This window comes from Stegastes partitus, unplaced genomic scaffold (genome assembly GCF_000690725.1).
Source record: "Stegastes partitus isolate 25-593 unplaced genomic scaffold, Stegastes_partitus-1.0.2 Scaffold457, whole genome shotgun sequence".
Lineage (NCBI taxonomy): Eukaryota > Metazoa > Chordata > Actinopteri > Pomacentridae > Stegastes > Stegastes partitus.
This window is the reverse complement of record NW_007578188.1, coordinates 36,169-55,361: the sequence shown is the minus strand read 5'-3', so window position 1 is coordinate 55,361 and position 19,193 is coordinate 36,169. Positions and strand designations below refer to the sequence as shown.

At 40.8% G+C, this 19,193-nt stretch overlaps 1 protein-coding gene across 1 annotated transcript in view; it reads left to right on the top strand.

Moving 5' to 3' along the window:
* Nucleotides 1-3,145, top strand: part of LOC103360659 (lipid phosphate phosphatase-related protein type 4-like) — a 44,452-nt gene extending 41,307 nt beyond the window's left edge. Inside the window, exons 10-11 of the mRNA XM_008286502.1 lie at nt 548-704; nt 2,181-3,145. Of these exons, the coding sequence (XP_008284724.1) occupies nt 548-704; nt 2,181-3,145 (1,122 nt within the window). The remainder of the gene's footprint in view (nt 1-547; nt 705-2,180) is intronic.
* The last annotated feature ends 16,048 nt before the right edge of the window (nt 3,146-19,193 follow it).

Sequence of the window (19,193 nt, the reverse complement as noted above, 5' to 3'; positions counted from 1 at the left end):
CAGTTGTTTCACATGCACTGAGATGTAGAAACACTGTCCTAGTTTTTTTTCCAGTTTAAGTTTATACTTGTGCACTGGTCAGACGTCATTCAAACTCAGAGTAGACTTTGTCATTGTGCCCTTTACTAGCTTAACTTCCAAAATAAGCAAGATAGTCAGAATCAGATTTAATCACAAATAAAAACTGTGTATCCGTTTGTAACACAAGCACTGAATTAGATTAAAGTGCAAAGAGAGATTTTTATGTTCTAACTATAATGTTATGACCTTGTGGTATTTAAAATGCTTATTTGAAGAGCTCAAGCATTTGTCTGATAAAGTGGTGCAAGAAAACATAATAGTGAAGTTTCTCAAGATGTCACCAAGATGCTTGACCGTTCAATGTTCTTTAAAAATGTATTCAAGAATTAGTCAGGTGACAAAAATAGGACTTTAAGCTAGTCACCTTAAAAGGCTGTATGTTTTGTGGTGAGTTTGATGCTACGTTAGGTATCCCTGCAGCATCATATGAAGGAGTTCACAGTTTTCTGTCTTCCCTGTGTTCCAGGTGATAGCCTTATCCAAACAGCAGGGTCTGCTTCACTCTCCTCGGTCGGAGGACGGCGGCAGCACTGTCAGCTGCACAGGATCCATTCGGTACCGAGCTCTGACGGACCAGGACCCATCACCACCTGCCTCCACCACTGGAGCAGTTGGAGGAGGAGGTCTGTGCTGCTGATAGTCTAACACATATATTCTGTATATATGTGCTGTGGGGTGACACATACTTCCATTCAAATATCAATGAATCATCTCTACATTAACCTGAGACATCACTTTAATAACCATGAACCAATGAGTCAAACACAAAGAAGACTGACAGCTCTGCTCTTTACACTGAGCTACAAACATCCCCCAAAACCCTTAGGTGGATTATTTTATGACACAAAATGGAACGAATGGAAGAGAAAAATGATTTTGAACACTTATCCTCAAAGCAGAAGTGAACAGACACAAGTATGATCACAGTTAATTTAAACATTCAACATTATTCTTTGTAGTAAGGAGGTTTATTTGTTCAACACCTTTTAACAAGATAATTTAAAGTCCATCCATCCATTATCTCTACACCGCTTAATCCTCTCTAGGGTTGCAGGGGGGGGCTGGAGTCTATCCCAGCTGACTTAAGGCGAAGGCAGGGAGATAATTTAAAGTGCTTTCGATAAATCATAAAAGCCATTTGAAAAAAACAAAGAAATATAAAAAGACAGATCTGTGAAGTTAAAAAAAAGAAGATAAACAATATGCTAAAATAGAATAAGACAATACAGTCAGTGCAAGATATGGATAAACAGACTAAAGTTTAATTGAATAAAATGCACTTGCTAAGAGAAAAGTTTTGAGCTCTGATTTAAAAGAAAAGAGTTGTGTCAAACCTCAAGTTTTCTGGGATGTTGTCCTGCATGTATTGTACAAAAAAAAAAAAAGTCTGTCTCTGCATGTTTTGGTCACTCGCTGCATCTGTGAGTCCACAAGGGTCTGCTAAGATCAGCGTGGTGTAAACTTTTATAATTTCCACAAGAAAACTTTCTCACATCCAGTCACTGTTTGTTTCAGTGCAGTACAGTAGTCTCTAAAAGTATTGTTATATTAGTCTCTGTGTCGTCTGCATGGTAAGATATTTTGCATGCAATTAGATTTGTCTGAGAAACTTTACACATAAAACCCAGTCATGTGCCTGTGATGCTACTTACTCACCAACCCATGCACCTTTCAGCACTCAAGGCAGCTGTAAGAACCTTTAGTGCTCCATCATACTGGATAGAAAAGAACAAAAAAGTTATCATTGTTCTACAGTATTTGGTTGATCAATCAGTATCTGCAATAGTCAATCAATGTGCACATAGAAGACATCAAAGCTGCAGAGACACCAGCCACTTTGTCTACGCCCACAATGTCAAAAGTCACCTTGATGAGCAAACAAGTGTTGAGCATTTGCAAGTGAATAGGAATGGTTGAATTGTCCCTCATCAACCATACCTGTAGTGTTTTCCGTGATCTTTTGGTGCACGTAGATGTTGAAGAGAAGACGCCCCAAAACGGAGTCTTGGGGAACTCCGCATTTTGTTGTTGCAGATGCATCATTTTCCATCAGCACAAAGACAAGTTAACTGAATCTTTAACTTATCTTGCTCTTGTAGGAGGAGGTTTAGAAAGAACTGGCAGTATAGTCCGTGTCGAAGCCCACCCAGAGTCCAGATCCAACAAACCAATCGTGAAACCTCCTAGCACTGACGGAAGCGGCTCCTGGAGATGGAAACCACCAGATCAACGCGCTTCCCTCCGACAGTCAGCGTTTAACCTCAATGACCTGAACAGACACACGGACAGCTGTGATTCACTGAGAGATGGTGGGTCGGTGGATGGGAGGAGGAGTGTAGCAGGGACCGAATCAGAGAGTGAAGGCGGTGGGGAAGGAGGAATGGGAGGAGGAATGGGAGGAGGAATGGGAGGAGGAGGTGTTTACACCAACCATCCACATGTTGTTCACCCTTTACATCCCTTGCATCCAAACAATCCCAACAATTTCCAGCACCCCGGTTTTATTCCCAACAATCCCAATCACCCCAATAATCCCAATTTTAACAACATTCATCCCAATTTCAACCCCAACGCTGTCAACTCCAACATGCCGTTTACCCCCACCGCCACCTTTGCTCCACCCTTTCACCCCCACCCTCAGGCCATCACCACCATCAGGGTGACCCCGGTAGAGGGGACGGCTGCCAGCAGCGACGGCGGCTCAGACTCCCAGTCAGTGGCCTCGTCCAGCCGCGAGTCCACACTGAGAAGGAAGAGCGGCGGCAACATTGTCCACGTCCCCGAGCGAGGGCCAACCCCCGACCTCCACAACAACCACCGCATGTGTGACGACGGCAACCGTCTCGACAACGAGAGCAGCAACCGTTTTCATGAAAACCTCCGGAGTTTTCAAGAGAACCCCATCCACCCCAATCACCCCAATCACCCCAATCACCCCAACCTCCCCAACAGGCAGTTGCAGGGGATGTTTGGCCGTCCAAGCCCAACTCCTCCCCCTACCTTACCCAGACCCATCCTGACTCACACTCCACCTCCCACCCTGGGGCTGGCCTATAAAGAATGACGGTGTTGAGGTCATCCATCTTTACCTGGGATAACAATTTGACATACTTAACCAGTGCAAAATTGCAATGCAAATGCTACTGGGGCTAAATCATAGAACTTCAGATTGGACTAAAATTTAAAGAAAATTGAACTAAATCCAAATTTCTCCCAGGGTTAGCCAATAGAGGATGGCCAAAAACGTGTTATTTCCACAACGTCTCAACTAGCCAATCAGGGCAGAGTATATGGTCACTCCCAGCTGGGTTTTCACCCAACTGAATACGTGCCGTCTCATGCAATGCACTGTTGGCTTCTCAAACCCCATCAGCAACAGGTTGGAGATCCACTGCTTCAGTTGCCATACAGAGTGTGACAACAAATGTCCCAGCCACCAATCTCCAACTGCCCAATAAGGGAGGACTATAGTGAGTTTGATTCAACATTTTTCGTTGTGTTTTTATTTATTTACGTATTTTTATCATGGACTGCTGGACAAGCCAGAAAATCTTTTGTAAATCTAACAAATTGAGTGCACTTGCTTCACAGGCACAAGGACAATGGGCTAAATAAACTGCTGACCCTTTGAATCGCTCGTCAGGAGAGACTCCAGCCTCCGGTCTGTCCTTTATCTCCCTGCCAGCGAGGATGGATTCAGCCTAATGACTCTTCTCCCATTTCTCCGGCTGCACTGTCAGCTACGGTTGGGACAACGTTGCTAACATTTATACATATATTCCCAGCTTTCACCCTGTCGTCACACACAGGTAATGCATCTATATATGAACTTACAGCGTAACCACATGCCCTTAGATGGAAATTTTACATTCAAAGCCCATAACTGTGATGTGTTTTGTACATATGGGTGTGGGTGGCCACGAGGGAAATTAAACCCGCGGTCTTAATTGTGTCCGGGCTACGAGGAGTCCCTTCTGGGCAATAACAGTATCTCTTAGTTGATGGTGGTATTGTGTTTGTGTTGGATAAGAACAATAACATGGGGCATATATTGTGTTTAAATATAGTAAAAACAAGCGCTCTCTTTTTTACATGCTGTGTTTTAATGATGTGCAGTATATGAATTATCCTTACTGTGTAGTAGCTGTACTGTACACCGACACGTGCAGCATGTTAGTCATCTGAACAAACGCAAACCATACTCAGATCCAAAGACTGAACAAAATCAAGTATTTTGTTTTCTTTTTTCTTTTTTTTTTGGTTTTATTTTACCAGCTCATCATGTCAGTTCTGTGGGTGTAGCTATCATTCAGTATTAGAGCCACTGTTATCAGTATCAGTATATATAAAATCTGATATTTTAAGAATAAAATGATGATGCTTTAAGAAAAACAGTTAAAATGGTATGTTAAGATGAGGAAAAGTTAGTTCTATGAGAAAAGAAAGTTATAGCAAATGCTGAAATTAGATAACAGTAATAATTTTGCCAGAAAATTATTCAAAACTCAGGCACAATATCATATTTAAAATACAGTGTAAAGCAAGTGCAATATAATAATTTCATATAATAAGAAAATTCTATTATTAAAAATAAAGTAACTTTGCAAAGTCATAATATGGCAACTTTACAAAAAAGTCATAATATTAGAAGAAAAAATACAATACATACTGTGCAGTACAATGCAGTTTTACAAGACTGTTTTAATATTACAAGAATATGAATATCAATTTGCGGTATAGGTCAAACCGTTACAAGAATAAATTGTGCAATATATAATATAATTATATATGAAGTTTATATCATTACAAAAATGTACCAAAAGGTAGTTGTTTCAGGACAAATGTTATCATTTACAAGAATGAAGTATTACAAATTACAGGTGAAATGATGTAGGTAAAAGTAACAATATCCCAAGAAATCTGTCTTTATTTTAAAAGAAAAAGAACATTATGATTGATTAGGTCACAGTTTTATGAATAAAATCCCATCAAGTTGTGTAATTTTACATGAAAAGGTGATATCATTACAATAAAGACATTTTTTTTTTTCAAGAAGAACATTACAAAAAAATATCTAACGTGGTTTATTTTGAAAATTTAAAGTCTATTTTAAGTTGTTTTTTTTGTAAAAATACAATATAATCACTAACTTATTCTCAAAATAGTTTCCCCGGTTAACAGTGGCCCTACTGCTCTCAGGTACCACTGTAATGTTTACTTTAAAATCTCACTCTACATTTTCTTTGGCGTGTGTGGTTGAATTCATAAAGTACAAATCATTCTTACATTTGCACTCCATTGATGCTGGTGGACAAAAAAACATCAATTTTTTACCTTTTTAAATGTATAAATTGCCAGTTAGCAGACTATCCAACATATATTACTCAAACTTTTCTTAGCCCAGTGTTTACATTCTTTATTTAACTTAGTGCCCAAGTGCCATCAGAAGAAAAGTGTTGTGGCTGTGGGCTAGTCACATTCTGTGTTAGTGCAGGACTAATGACTTCTGAAGGGAACCTGCCAGGAAACACAGATCCTGTTGTCTGGTGTAGAATTTAAGAAAGCACAATTACTGCAGCTTGATGATCGTGTCTAAATGATAGAATACAGTGAAGATTTGCAGCTGTGTAGATATCTGTCTGATTTCTGTGTGCTTAAGCTTCTGGTCGGATGTCTGTTTGCTTGTTGCGTTTGTAGGTGCAGGAACGTGGTGAAGATTTAGCTGATGATAGAGATGATGATGCTGCTGCTGCTAATAGGGTTGTAGAGAGCTGTCACTGTGTTGAGATGCTTTTAGTGGTGGAATAGGTGAGTGCAGAAGACAAATATTCTAGTATTTCAGCTTTCATTATAGGAAGCAGTTTACCCAAGCAGGCTAAAATACATCAAAGGTATATAGTTGAATGTGTCTGAGTTACTCTTCGAGGGTCAAATTGCCTTTTCCAGGTAACAACAAAGCTCAGATGCAGTTAAATAAGATGTAGAGCTTTCAAGCGAAGACCCTGATGGGTCGACAATAAACACTATGTTTGATCAAAAGGGCGCAAGAAGGTTTCAGTGCCCGTCGTTGTGGTAACCGTTGGTCTAGTTTTGTGCGTTTCAGTTGTGTTGCTGTCGTTGCTGAGTTTAGCAGAAAGTGTGTGGAGAACAGGCAGAGGCTGGTGTGAACATTTGGAGCAGTACAAAAGTTGTAGAGCCTCATTATCACATTACGTGACGACCCTGTAATGAATACTGCTGACTTAACAAAGCTGCATGTGAAATGAATGTGGCTTAGTTTGGCTATTTTCAATTAAAATCGCAAAAGAGATCAAATCTTTGAAAAATAAAAAATGCTGTTTTCAAAGGAGAATGACAGAAGGAGGCCAATGTAGATTAAGTCTTCAGCCGAAGGACCGTACAGAGATTGTTGCACAGTCAGAGTTTTACCGTCAGAACTTCTGCAGGCTGTAAACAACACTGCTTTGGAGTGATGGAGACAATATTTTAATATAGATGTTAAAGAATATTTTCATGTAGTTTAGATTTGCGGGTCGGTTTGCCACTATAATGATAAGTATGTGCCAAAATCTTTGAGACTGTGCCACAAAAGAGCAGCACAATCGCTTATTTATGGACCACCAGTGGTGGTTTTTATGTTAGAAGGTTTATGCATATATGTAGAAAATATTATTTATTCTACTTTACTGTGCCAGTCCAGGCTAAGGAATAGTTGGGCTACATAATGAATAAAGGTGCTTGAAGGACCAATACTGCTGCTAGGGCTGAACAATTCCTCTGCTTAAGTCAAGTAATATTTTTAAGAAGTGCAGTGTTAAGATTGCACAGTTTGCACAATTTTATTTAGGCTATTGAGAACGTTGTTATAATTTCACTGTAAAGTGAAATAATTACAGACTGACGGTCGCTTTTGCAAACCATGAAGCTAAGTTTGCATCCAAATGTGCACATTTTAACCACATTTTATTGAATTCACTAAATCGTCATGCAAATGATTGTTTACTGACATTGGTGCTGTGTGATAAGGAGTTGGTACATTGCAGTAAACAGCTGCTTGCAGTAGGCAGCACATACACTCTGCAGAAGTAGACAGCGCAACAAGATGATTGAAAAAGCTCCAGTCAAACCACGAGCAGTGATAAAGAGTGTAAAACTTTGTGCTCCGTGTGGGGTTTTTATGCACAAATTGAAAGACTGATTGGAGTGTAACTTTACAGAATTAAAAAACGACCAACAGAGCGACAAACGAACGATCTCTTCATGTCACTTTTATTCTGATAGCCAGCAGCTTTTTGGTGGATAGTGAAGTAATTGGAGTCTTCCACCTGAACCTTTAAGAAAATCATGTGATTTGTTAAGTCACCATCTTAAAAGCTGTTTATTGGAATCTCTGGCTGGAAGAGGCTTGACCTGTCAGTCACTAAGATTAACATGAATTTGCTCAGTCAGATTCTTCAGCTCTATCTGCAGTTCAGTCTCAGCAGAGAAAATACAACTCAGCAGTGGTTTACCACAGAAATACTGGACTTAAAGGTAAACTGCAACAGACAGATACATTCAGCCCTAAGAACCTGGCTTTACTTTGCAACTCTTACAAAGATGTTTTAGTTAATTTATCATACACAGAAAGTCTTATTTACCATTTCACAATTTTGTCTACACACACCACAAACCTTAACCAAAGCTGCTTTACCTGCCTAAACAATTTGCAGACATTTTATCATAACATACAAATGTAGATGACTGATACAGATGTGATGTTAACGAAGATAAAATCTGGAGGAATGTAAAGATTATTAAGTTATGTCCACAAATCTGTGCACAGACTATCATGAATTTCCACAACACGATTCCAGTTCAAGCTCTTTGTATGACTGCGTTTAACACAAATACTGTGATACAGTAAAACTGGAAAGAGAAAATCCCCCCACTATCCCTGTGAATAGTCCTGGAGACAGAGAAGTATATTTTGATATGATCAATGTTGTGGAACACAATTTGTAATCAAATGCGAGAACTGTTATCTAGTCTTATGTAAAAGGCATGTAAGTGGAGAATAATTTCAGTTAAATACCAGAACTCAGTACAAATATATGAAAGTGAATGTCTTAGTTTCAAAGTTGTACACTGGAGTGTAATTTTATGTGCTTTCAGCAGGACACATTTTGATGGAAAAAAAAAAAACAAATTTCATCGGAAAACTGAAAGTGATAGCTGTCGTGTGGTGGAACTGAGAAACTGATTCTGGAATATGATTTGTGTTAGCAAGAGGAAAAAACTTTGGATTATTCCTTATGGAGAAATCTATACCATCAGTTGTCAGTTGATGGCAGGAAAGCCTTACAGCATATTTATGTTCATAATTTATGATATGGCGTCAGATATGATTCTCATTTATTGCATGTATTTGTATTTATTTTTATTGTGACATGGTAGTTTTCCATTTCCAGTCAAGAAGTGACAGTTACTGACTTACATGGAAGAGAAAGATGTGATTTTAGGAGTCCTGTGAGAGCTGAACTGAAGCCCCAAACATATCATCAGTGGGCTGCATCTGTGCTGAAACGTGGTGGGAACAGAGGAAGAGGAGGTTCGCTGTAACCTCAGTGTCCAGACAGTTTATGGGCACCAAAATGGAAGCGTGCCCACTAACAAGTACAGTGATTTAATGCTGAAGAATTAGCATTTTACTGGCAGAATGTCACTGTGCCTCAACATTACTGTCACGAGTAAAGCGAAGGGCCGGTCGCCGAACTGCCGGTCCACAGGAGCCCATTTTGTATGCACCGTTTATGCTTTTAACCGTGTAGTGATGATGCTAATATTTCTAGTAGTAATGTTGGATTTGCAATTTGGGAATAAATGAGTAGTAGTAATGTATGAAAATGAGATATTATATTATTAAACTAATTTTCCACTTAACGCCTCTACAATGACGTTACAGAGAGGTTTTGCATCGCTAGCTACTCCTTGAATCGCTCCTTACAACGTTGTTAGCAGTTTTAAAATTAAACTTGAATGCAGGCATATCGAGTGAATCTTCGCTGTCTGGAGTTCAGTGCACAAGAGTCTGTAGTTTGGGGCTGGTGGTGGTGATCAGCTGGTTAAACGAGGGCAGCGGTCAGTCAGCCTACGCGCCTACAGAGCGTACCTGGGCTGGTGTTGCTTGTTGTGCTGGCAGCTACACAGCTGGCCTTCTTATACTACCTATTGTTACACAATTCATGACCTGCTGGTTACAACACATACAGTATGTTCATAAATTTAACCAGCTGTCCTAAAAACGTCGAATAGATTGAATGTGAATGATCCACAGCAAACTATTTAATAACTATCATATTTATAATAATCAATGTTATTTTCATCTTTTTTTCTTTCATTGAATCTCTATTGATATAATACAGTATATAGATATTTTTTGATTAGTGTATGTGAACAAGAACTTTTTATCTCTGCTTGTCAAATTTGTTTATAACTACCATGGCAGCCGCTCCAACGAGTGGACCAGTATATCTTATAGTCAAGCCTGTAACTCGCCAAGGAGGAAATATTACACTAAAGCATGATGGAAATCTGTTGTGTTCTGCAACTGAAGTTTGAGGATCCTGGAAGGAGTCTGATTTGACTGTTACAAGTCAGCGTGAAGTTCAGTTCATTTACTGAATATTTGAGACTCGCCAGTGTTGGAGAAAGGTTCAAATTAACGCTGCACTGTGACAGAAGCGTGTCACCGTTATTATTGGCCGTGTCGAGGCCGCTTTCCACTGCAGGAACTTGGTTCAGGAAGGAGGTGAACATTTACTGGAACATCCCAGTATTCTGGTTCAGTGTCAACTATGGTGATGGAACTGGCTGCCTTCAACTGCAACATTAACGCTGAGTGCAGCAAATCAACAACAAATGCTAGTTACTGGGCATAGCTGCAGTTTTGTGTGATATGTTCAGCTAGCCTACATGGCAAATTTTATGTTGCTGATGGCGATGTTAGAGAGAAGAGTCCTACGAGATGAAGACATCAAGAGGGCAGAAAAACCAATCAGCATTTGTTCTACTGCAAGTTTAACCAATCAGCGTCAAGACTGCACATCAGTTTTTCAGGGCTGCTCTTAAGTACCGATCCTGAAGTAGGTACAGCTCTCTCCCCTGTAAACACTCCTGAAAGACGTTCTACAAGGACAGTTGCAGTCAAAACACACTCAAAGATTCGGGTCGCCGCAAGTTCCTGTAGTTGAAAATGGCCTGTTGATGTTGGCTACTTGGATTGACTAGAAACACATTTGATTTCCAGTGTGACCAGCATGTCTACTCACTACTTCTGGTGGACCATATAAGCCATTTTATGGTTTGACCAGGAGAGGGGACTTTTTTTTAAAAGCAGTTCAGACAGAATAACGCCTGCTTTAACCTGCCCATCCAGGAATACAACAGATGGAAGTGTGCTTTTTCACATCAGGCAAGAACTCACTACCAAATGATTACTGATCACTGCAAATGATGCTCGTACAAAACTTGTACATGTTTTGAGGAATAGTTCAACATTTGGGAAAATGCTTTTATTTGCCTTGTGTCTGAGAGCGACCACACTGGAGTTCATGGTTAGCCTAGCTTAGCATAAAGCAGACAAAAACAGCTGGCCTGGCACTGTCTAGAGTTCATAAATATATCTAGCAACATCTCTGAAGCTGACTACCTAACTGTGTACACGTAGAAATGTAAAAACGTGTATTATCCTGGAGAGTTACATGCTTGAACAGTTCTTTTAAAAATAAGTGCATTTCCCACAGTGGTGCCCCATTTCTGTAATAAAGACAGCGCTGCTGGACCGTCACCATATTACAGGAATGTAAGATAATGCTATTATATATTATTTCACGCAAGCCCAACTGGATCTAAAAGGAGCAGTTCCAAAATATTACAATGAGCTGACGCTGTAAAAAAAAAAATTGTCTTATTGGATACTTGATGTAGGTTTTGTTTTTTCTATCAGATTTATAATCAGTTGAAGATATGAGCTACTAGCTGTTTATAATGATCGACAACAGTATCGGTTTCCTGTTTCTATTGCTGTAAATAGACATTTGTATCTTTATACTCATTAGTATATCCTGTATGTGAACCCAGACTTAAGGTTTGGGTTGTTAGCTCAGTGGAAATGCTAATGTTTAGCATAGACAACAAGACTTTCTTAGCCAGCCTGGAGTCAGTCCGCCTTCAAATCCCTCCATTAATCACACCAGTGTTCAGTCGGTGGCCAGGGATTTTGGTGAGAGAAGACTGTCCTTTTTCTTTACTTACATTTTATCTTGGTTTGTTGATTTCAGTGGACTGAATCCAGAACTGGCATCTGTTTAGTACGGTGCAAGACTTACATTTTAATAGAAAGTGGTCATTAAAAAAAGCTGCTGTCACGTGAAAACCTTGGTACTCGAGTTAAAGTGTAATTATCCATATTGTTTCATAATTCATGATTTCGTTTTTAAAAAATGTCTATTTGTGTACACGCACACCTGTTAATCCTGAAAGCCAGCTAAGTCCTGAGAAATTCTATTTTTTGGAGGTATGAGGTTTTCACTTTGGAAGTTTGGGACATGTCATGCTGACAGGTTACACTGACATCTGCACCAATCAAGTAGTCCACAGTCATGACATTGTTGGTGAATGTTAGTGTTCTCTGTGGCTCACAGCATGATCGGTAAATACAAGACATACAAGGAAATATCAGAAATCCCCGAACCTGACAATCGGGGAAGAAGCAGACAGTAGATGTTATCTGATGGACTCATTGAGTATTTATGGAATTCAGTCTCTGTGTGGTCACTATTCATGGCTATGTTTACATGTACACTGTGCTGTATATTGTATTGTACTGGACACTTACTGTATGCTGGCACCATATCCTGAATCGGCAGATGTAGACTTTGGTTATAAACCTGCCACTAGCTTTCTCCTCCCCCTCTGCTCTCTGTGTGTTATCGTTTTCAAAATCCCCTGAGCTACAGGATACACCAACAGTCTCTGAGCAGTATATGCTAAAGGACAAGTTTTGACGAACATTTGGATCGTGTGATGAAACTTTCCTGCTTGGTTTTTTTTTTTTTTTGTAAATGGTTGTAAAGACCTACAAAGAATATGCTTATGTTTGCTTTTAATGGGGACATTCTTGCAATTATAAAGTTTTTTGTCTCCAAGCATGCTCAACCCAGCCATGTCATCCCCTGTCATTGTTTTGCTGGGGCACCGTCACTGCATCCTGGGCTAAAAACACCCAAGACCATCGTGACTGGCTTAAAGAAATTCAAAAAAAGGCACAATTATGCCCCGAAAACAGAATGACAATTAGGTGCAGTCAGACCATTCTGCAGTCCTGTGGAGAAAGGTCTGGTTATGCATGACCAGAGCAACTCCAAACAAAATACACTTTATTGTTACATATGGAAGCATACTGCATTTACAAAAGAAAAAAATGTAGATGTTATCACATAATAACGACTGACTATCGCAAAATTGAAAAGAGCTCATAATTATGAGATTGTGTTCATATTTTAAAAGAAAACGTTAAGGTGGTTCAGACAACATGAGTTTTAAAAATCCTAACAGATTTTAAAATCGGGTTACATCATGCACATGAGGACAAACATAACAGGTATATTTCTCTGTAATCTGAGACATGCGCTGACCAGAAGATTATAAAGTATTGGCTCGTCACACACTGCAGGATATTATTAAGATTATGATGCCAGAGGGAACAATCATGTGATCTAATGGGAAAACAAATAAAAACAAATGGAGGCTGGAGAGCAACAACTGGCTGTAAAGCTAAAAATACTTTAAGTGAGAAACACAAAGTAGAAGGTTAAACAAGTCTGGATCAGAAAATGGTTGAGAAGATGCGGTCAATACAGCTTGTCTTTTCTTCAGTGACAACTGTAGGTTGGATTTGAACCATTTTAATCAGTTTTAATATCCATAGCTAACATTATCCTCAAAGACTAGAATGTTTAATGTCCCTTGTCTCCAGTATCTGCTGCTTCGGGCACCAGCATAATAGTCATAACATTCAGAGTTTAACTCATAAACGTGCTCAAACATGCTTGATATTATCGAGGCTGCCCTGATGGGTCTGTGAGCACTTCAGGTGGTTTAATACTGGACCTGGAAACCACTCACATTGCCAAATAATCTGGGTCCAACATTGGCTCAGACCAAGGTGTCAGTCCAAGATTTCTCCACTGGTAAGGCGGCTCCACTGCAGGAACTCAGGGCAGGAATGAGGTTTCCATTGCAGTGTAGGATCTGACAGCATTACCTGCAACAATAGAGAATGGAACAATGGAGGTTCGTTCTGTTAGCCTGGATGGTGAAATTACATTGAAGACGTGATGTTTGAATGGAGAAGAATGAGGACATTAAGAGGGCTGAAAAATGGCACTTATTCTCTCTTGAATTTAACCAATCAACTCCCGTGGTCTGAGCTTAACGCAAGGCTGATTCAGGCACAGTAAAGATGCCGATGGCCGGAGGGTTAATCCATCTTTATATACAGTCAGCAACGAGCAGCAGGAGCCCTATTTTTTTTTTAGCCTGTATTGTTAAGCCATCTTTTCTCATAAATATGAAATACAAACCTCATAACACTGAGATAACTCTTTTGTGAGTGTAACATGCTTCCATCCTTATAGGCAAACCCTGCGCCTCCTCCTCCAAAAAAAATAAAATTGCTTCACATTGTGCAAAACTTGTGCAGCTTCATTATTCAGTGCATCAAGAGTAAGCAGGAAAGTTTCCCAAACATATTTTGTCCATCTTGACCCTTTCATTGTAAAACTTCTTTTTTCTTTCCTGTTGTAAGCTCCTGTGTGTTTTAACATTTCACCAAATCACTCCCTCCAAGACAGTATGTCAGAGAATGTGTACATGTAAAGATAGCTACAGAAACTAAGTCATCTCATCCCTTCTGTGACTGTAACACTCAACTCTTCACATGAAAACAAACACTGACTTGCAGTGGGACTGTTGTTCCCGTGTGCTGTGGTACCAGCAGGACTACATTGAGGACGAACTGCAGAGTGGATGAGTGAACTGGGTGACTAATAGACTGAACTGCTACATTTGAACTGACTGTGAAACAACAGTGACAGTGTACTGATAATGACAGACATCCTAAAGTTTCTGTTTTCCAGTGGTGTCTCTGTGACAAATAAAGGTTTGATATCAAGCTGCCTGTCTCTCAGTTATTACTCTGTGTTGTGTGTCCCTTTTTCTACTGTAAGCCTCGGTGTAAGGACGAAGAAGCAATGTGAAAATGATGGAAAGGTAGACGTATTAATGCTGCTAATGTCATTTACAGCCTGCATGGAATCACAGACGTGGTTGCCAAGAGCAGTAACACAACACTCTTCCTCTAAGGGCCCAAAGAAATGCCAATAAAGGGTCAGCTGTGTTGGTCTTATCCATGCTGTCCATATTCTTGCGGCCAACTTTCAGCTAGCATTTTTCATGCATGTACATAATGAGCTACAGGGCCACGATTTTAGTCATACTGAGGTCAAGACTACAGATTTTCTCGCCAGCACAACTCAAACATATCCAGCAATATGACCCCCAATTAATTGTTCGGCTGCTTTGCACAATCTTCATCCTCCAACAAGCTTCATTAAGTCGTCACTTGGATCTTTTCCAACAGTCTTGAAGGAGTTCCTGAGCACTTGTTGGCGGCTTTTCCTTCACTCTGAGCTCCAACTCATCCCAAACCATCAGGTCAGGTCATCTGAAGCAGCACTCCATCACTCTACTTCTGGGTCAAACTGCCCTCACAGAGTCTGGAGGTGTTTTGGCTCATAGTCCTGCTGAAAAGCTACTGATGGTCCCACTAAGCCTGATTTACCAAAGTGTACTCATTCACATAACCCACCAGGCTGCCATGGTAACAGTGTGTGAGGACATCACAGCAGTGGAGGCTGAATAAAACACAACAAAAGATTATTTATCCATTATACAGTTGCATTCAAAATTATTCAACCCTCATTGCAAATCAGGTTTATTGGCAAAATCTACAAACTTTCAGCTGTTTTTGATAAACAACTCAAACAAGAACAGTTAAAATAGCTCAACACAACCAGCATTACAGGTGGTTTCTCCAAATTCAACACAATATGCCACTTTAAATGACTACTGGTGTCTCAAAATTAGTCAACCCCTTCTTAACAAGCATCTTTAGTACTTTGTAGACCCTTTTGCTGAAATGATGTGCTAAAAATGTGATGCACAGCCGGACACCAGTATTCCTGAGGAATCTTAGCCCATTCTTCATGGGCAATAGCCTCCAGTGCTCTAATATTCTTGGGTTTGCGTGCTGCAACCACCTTCTTCAATTCCCACCTAAGATTGTCTGTGGGATTCAAATCAGGTGACTGTGATGGCCACTCTGGTATCTTCCAGGACTTTTTGTTGAACCAAGCCTCGGTGGACTTTGAGGTATACTTGGGATCATTGTCCTGTTGGAAAGACCAAAGACACCCAAGCTTCAGCTTCCTCACAGACGACATGACATTTTCTCCTAGAAGATACTGGACTGAATCCATCTTGCCTTCCAAACACTGCAGATTTCCAGTGCCACAAGATGCAAAGCAGCCCCAGAGCATCACCGAGTCACCACCATGCTTCACTGGAGGCACGGTGTTCTTTTCAGTGTATGCCTCATTCTTCCTCCTCCAGACACACCACTGATTCATAGGCCCAAAAAGTTCCAGTTTTGTTTTGTTGCTCTACAGAACATAATCCCAAAACTTCCGTGGCTTATTGATACGGTTTTTAGTGTATTGGATGTGACTTTTCTTGTGCTTTTGGGTCAGGCATGGTGTACGTCTTGGAGTTGGGGCGTGGAGACCTTCAGCGTTTAGTGTGCGCCTTACTGGAGACACTGAAACCTCAGTGCCTGCTGCCACCAAGTCTTGCTTCAGGTCTTTTGCAGGCACTCGATGGTTTTTGGCCACCTGCCTCCTCACACATCTGGTGTTAGCTCCTCTTCCTGCCACGTCCAGGTAGTAAAGCCACTGTTCCTTTAACTCTGAACTTGCGAACTATCCTTCCAACAGTATCTCTTGGAACATTTAGTGCCTTTGCTATCTTTTTGTATCCTTTTCCTTGTTTGTGCAGGGCAATGATCTCCTCTCTAAGCTTTTGGGATAATGCTCTTGACATCAAACCAGTCCAGGTATTTTTGTTCTATCTCAAGCATCTCTAATGCCACTAATGGAGCCCTCGATTACTGATGTCAGGTGTGCTTGAGACAACTCCTGATTTGCAAATGAGTGCTCTTATGTGGGATGCTATTTGGGGAGGTTGAATAACTTTGAGACAGCAGTAGTCATTAAAAGTGGCATTTTGTCCTGAATTTGGAGAAACCACATGTAATATAATTTGCATTGAGCTATTTTTCACCATGACATCGTTTCTCCATGACTGTATAACCCCTGGTTTTAGGGCTGGTCTAAACAGGAGTGTTGTTTTGACAAGCAATGTGCTGCGGCTATTCCTGCCCCCTTCAGGAAGAAAACTCTCAGCATTTGTGGTTGACCCAGTTAGAGCTGGGTGACGATTGATTAGTTGGGTTACATAGCATCTGGGTTGAATTCTTACTAGGTTGTGAAGCTCCAAGATTAACTAGTTGTGGGGGGACTTGAGGAATGGCAACAGTAACACATTTATGTCTTAACAGCTTCTACTTTACACCCTTAGGTTTATACCAACAACAAAACACAACAAAACTGTATTTTCACCATATGAGACCTTTAAAGCTGGGGAAGGCAAAAAGTCTAGAAAGACCAAAAGCATCAAAAAAAAAATCTAAACATATAACCGTCCTCCTGCAGCTCTAAGCCCCTCTCACCAGATGAGCCCGGACAGGGAAGCACTTAAAACGCACCACCTTGATCATAAACATGAACATTTGTCTGTATTTACCTTTCAGCATATTTTCCCTTAAGTGGTCTGAGAGGAAACAAGACTTTTAAACCTCTTCCTGGTTCTGTTTTCAGGCTTTAGAAAATCTTGATCTTCCACAGCTTCATAATTAATGATTGAAAGAGTCGTAAGTCAAGTGGCTGCTGCTGGACTTCTCAAGTGCTTTGATTTGTACGTAATATGCACATCAAGCCCAAAACTCAATGAGAAGTGCTAAATTCTCCAGAAATCCTGTCTCACTCACTATGCTTAAAAAACTACAGGAATAATCACTGATATGGTGCTACAGTCCAATTAGTAATTAGCTGCTGTATCCTATAAAAACCAGACCTACGAGGTGTGTCAGAAAAGTTCCAGGACTGGTGTCACAAAAGATATATTTCAAATCCAAACGACAAACTACGAGTTTTCTCCTTCCAAGTAATCCCCCTGGAGTCCAACACACTTTTCCAGCCTTCTCTGCCACGTTGCCATGCACTCATGGAAGAATTATTCCGGGATCCTCTGCAGCTCCGTCATCACAGCCATCTTGATGTCGTCCACGTCTTCAAAACAGGTCCCCTTGATGACCTCCTTGAGCTTGGGGAAGAGGAAACAATCCCACAGAGCCAGGTGGGGTGAGTAGGGAGGTTGCTCCAGCATGGAGATGTTCTTCTCAGCCAGGAACTGTGGGATGCTCAGGGCATCGTGAGCAGGTGTGTTGTCATGGTGAAGCAGCCACGACTTGTCCTGCCACAACTCTGGCCTCTTCTAGCGCACTGAATGAAACAAACGCCGCAGGATCTCTTTGTAGACGTGCTGATTGATCGTCTGAAGGGGAAAACAGGTAGTTTGTAGTTTGAGTTTGAAATATATGTTTTGGGACACCAGTCCTGGAACTTTTCTGACTCACCTCATATTGTAATCTGAGCAGAACACCTCCATGGTCCACTTTCAAAGTCTGCATCGTTTTTGTGCACAAAAAGCATGAATGCCCAGTTGGGAGGTGGGAACTGCAAGAGAAAGGCTGCATATTTTCAAATGCAGCTTTAATGTCCATCAATTGGCTGAAGGTGTCCTCACCTCCACCCAATTACATAATAATAAGACTTTTTTTTTTTTATTACATGTTGTAATGTGATAATAATAAAACATTACGGACACTTTTTTTTGCTGCTATTGCGCTGTTTAAAAGTGACGCGGCGCAGCTTTAAAGTTTCCAAGTCGGCAAACCGTCACCACGAAGGTGCTCACAGGAGGGAACAGGAAGTGTTAATAGGAGCGTTCACACTATTAATAGCTTATTGAGTGACAGTGATAAGGCCTAGTTCTAATATTATAAGGTCATTTAAATCTGGATCAGTCTTGATCCCAGGAGGGAGGAAGAAACACGGGGATGTTTACTGAGGCTGTGCTCATGTTTGGGTGGAAGCAGCGACACAACATCAGGGTGTTTTACAGAAGCATGAAGGGTAAAAACAGCAACGGAGCAGTCAGCAAGAAAGTCAGATTGCGAATGACCTGAATACGGAGACTGGAAGAAGATGGATGCTGAGAGGAAGGACGGGAATGAGGAGGTCCACATCTGACGGTTATCAATTTAAAGAGTATTATAATCGTTGGTTATAATATTCTTATTACATCTTTTTAGCTCCTCTCCCTCTGCCTCGCTTCCTCACCCTCAATCTCTACCTATTCTCCTCACTGCCGCGGCAACCCTGCAATCTCAGCTGAGTTTCCATGGCAATAACACGAGGGAGAGCTGGGAAACAGACTGGGGGTGGGTAGATACAGAGAGAGAGAGAGAGAGAGAGAGTTGTTTATTACAAATTTCAGAGCAGAAATGCAATATCTGTGTGTTTATGTCTTTATTTAGCATGTGCTACGTGCTATTTTGTGTGTCTGTATTTGCACACACACACACACACACTCACATTCACACACACACACACTGCAGACAAAGCTTTGATTGGCTGGTCAGGAATTCACCATGGCAACTATGCCAGAGAGCTCAGCATGAGTTCAGCACAGTGGATCAGAGAAAATGGAAGTGAAGTGTGTGATCGAGTCAGGATTCAGGACAGACGGACCAATCAGAGGCCTGACGGAGGACTGCAGAGGACGCTGCTGTCTGACAGTGGTGGACGAGAAATATCTGAGGGCCCAAAGGA